Source organism: Triturus cristatus, chromosome 7 (genome assembly GCF_964204655.1).
Source record: "Triturus cristatus chromosome 7, aTriCri1.1, whole genome shotgun sequence".
Classification (NCBI taxonomy): Eukaryota; Metazoa; Chordata; class Amphibia; order Caudata; family Salamandridae; genus Triturus; species Triturus cristatus.
The window spans coordinates 1,822,702,648-1,822,705,043 of NC_140590.1; the positions used below are offsets into that span (position 1 = coordinate 1,822,702,648).

Below are 2,396 nucleotides of genomic sequence, written 5' to 3' on the forward strand. Positions count from 1 at the left end.
AATGACCTGCGTTGTAATGCCTGCGTTGTAAAGGTATCGCGGTGTAGACACCGCAATGTAACGTCGTATATTCAAATATTAATGATTGATTGAATGAATTAAAAATGAAATGAAAATTCATCTCATAAAGAGCGTTAAACCCTTGGTTATCTAAGCACTATACTAGAAACAGAGCTCAACTACAGCAGACCAAAAAATGAAGATGAAAAAAGCCAAGTCTTCAGAAATTAATTGAACAGAGTATAAGACTCCAAGTTGGTGATATGAGTAGGCAGGTAATTCCAGAGCCTGACCGCAGAACCGGAGAAGGACCAGCTGTCCCATCTGGCTTTTCGGAATGTAGGGATACTGACTTTCCCACCAGGAGAGGATCTGAGTGATCTGCTAGGAATATACCAGTTAAACATGGCCAAGAGACATTTAGACCCTTTATGATGGAGGGCTTGAAATACTAAACACTTTGTCTTATAGAAGATGCACTTCCTAACAGGGATTCAATGCAGTGCCTTGATGCCCTCTCTAACCAATGCACAATTTATGAAGTACAAGAAAACATTACAATATTTACTATAATTTTATCATGAGAATACATTAAGTAATTTAAATAATGAAGCCCATGAATTAGAAAAAAATATTTGTAAACTTTCTTGATATGTAAGTACTTCACTGGACTAATTTTATTGTCTTATCATTACTGTATAAAATTCACTACGTGCTAATTCCGTGGTGGAAATGTGAATGTTGAAAAAGTGTTTCCCCAACCTAAGTGGCAGAATTGTGAAACTTTTCATACACCTGGAAGCAGGTTCAGGCTCTATGCCCCTTTTTCAGCTTAAAGCTTGATTTCCTATGCAATGTAAAGATTACAATATCAGAGTAATAACTGTAGCAATGTGTATCTTCTGAATCTATATCACTGATATACATGGTCGACTAATGTGGATTACAAACCTTTGGGAATGTTTTTTGTCTTATGAGTAATTTGTGGAAACTATCTGTCTACCTTGTCCTTGCTCTTTTTCATGACCCTTGTAAAAAGCATATAGATACATGCATACCTATACTTCATGTGCTTTAACATTTAACTGACCAGTGAACACAGTTGCTAAAAATATGCAATAGTCAGAGTTAGAAATCTCATCTACTTTCTGCTTAAATTTTGTTCCAGGGACTAAACTCTGCAGAGCATTTGGAAAACAAAACAATCATGATGGAATTCATAATTGTGGGTTTCGCTGTTAGCCCAGATCTGGAGCCAATCCTTTTTACAGTGTTCCTGCTTGTTTATGTTTTAATCATATGTGCCAACCTTGTGATCATTGTGACTGTGCTTGTGGACCGCCGACTGAGAACTCCAATGTATCTCTTTCTCCAGAACCTGTCCTTTTTAGACATCTTTTGCACCTCTGTCACTTTCCCCAAACTACTAGCAATTTATTTGGACAAGAGCAGGACTATTTCCTTTATTGGGTGCATGACCCAAATTTATTTCTTCCTATCTTTTACAAGCACAGAATTCTACCTTCTTGCAGCCATGGCTTATGATCGCTACGTGGCCATATGTCACCCTTTACGATACACCGTTTTAATGAACAAGAGATCCTGCATTCTGCTAGTAACTCTTTCATGGCTGCCTGGTTTTCTAGACACTGTACCCCATGCTATCTTGGGTTCCCAGTTGTCCTTCTGTGGCTCAAATGTCATCAACCACTTCTTCTGTGATCTCACTGCCCTGATGAAGCTGTCCTGCAGTGATACACATGCTGTCGAAACTCTGATTTTTGCTGAAGGCGTATTTGCAGGGATGATTCCCTTTTCACTAACTATTACCTCTTATATCTATATTATCCGTGTAATTCTAAAAATTCGTTCTGTTGAGGGGAGGCGCAAGGCCTTCTCCACCTGCACTTCCCACCTCACTGTTGTCACAATTTTCTATGGTGCTGTTATGTGCATGTATGTGCGGCCTGCATCTTCCTACTCATTAGAACAAGACAAGCTGTTTTCTGTCCTCTACACTGCCTTCATTCCAATTTTTAATCCTCTGATCTATAGCCTTAGGAACAAAGATGTGAATATAGCTCTGAGAAAACTCATTTGTGGCAAAATGATCTTATTAACAAAGTAATCAAAAAGATTTTATTTAGCAGATCTAAAGATGATACGGGCAGTTTCTAGTTATTTTTCAGACATTTGGCACCTCAGAAACTGACTGAGGTCATTTATGTATTTTAGGGAACTCTCAGCTAGTAAATATTTCTGCTGTTGCATTTTTCCAACATCTGAAAGGGCTGAAAGTGAATCCAAAGCTCCACACCTCAATAGAATTTCTATCATTAAGAAAGAACAAGTAAGCCCTCACCAAAAATTCTTGCGTTGAACAAATGAGGACTGGG

The 2,396-nt window shown here is 38.3% G+C and overlaps 1 protein-coding gene across 1 annotated transcript; it reads left to right on the plus strand.

Moving 5' to 3' along the window:
- The first annotated feature begins 1,195 nt into the window (after positions 1-1,195).
- On the plus strand, positions 1,196-2,128 carry LOC146813285 (olfactory receptor 5AR1-like). Its single transcript, XM_085615360.1, has one exon. The coding sequence runs from the start codon at positions 1,208-1,210 to the stop codon at positions 2,126-2,128; it is 921 nt and encodes a 306-aa protein (XP_085471486.1). The 5' UTR covers positions 1,196-1,207.
- Positions 2,129-2,396: the final 268 nt, after the last annotated feature.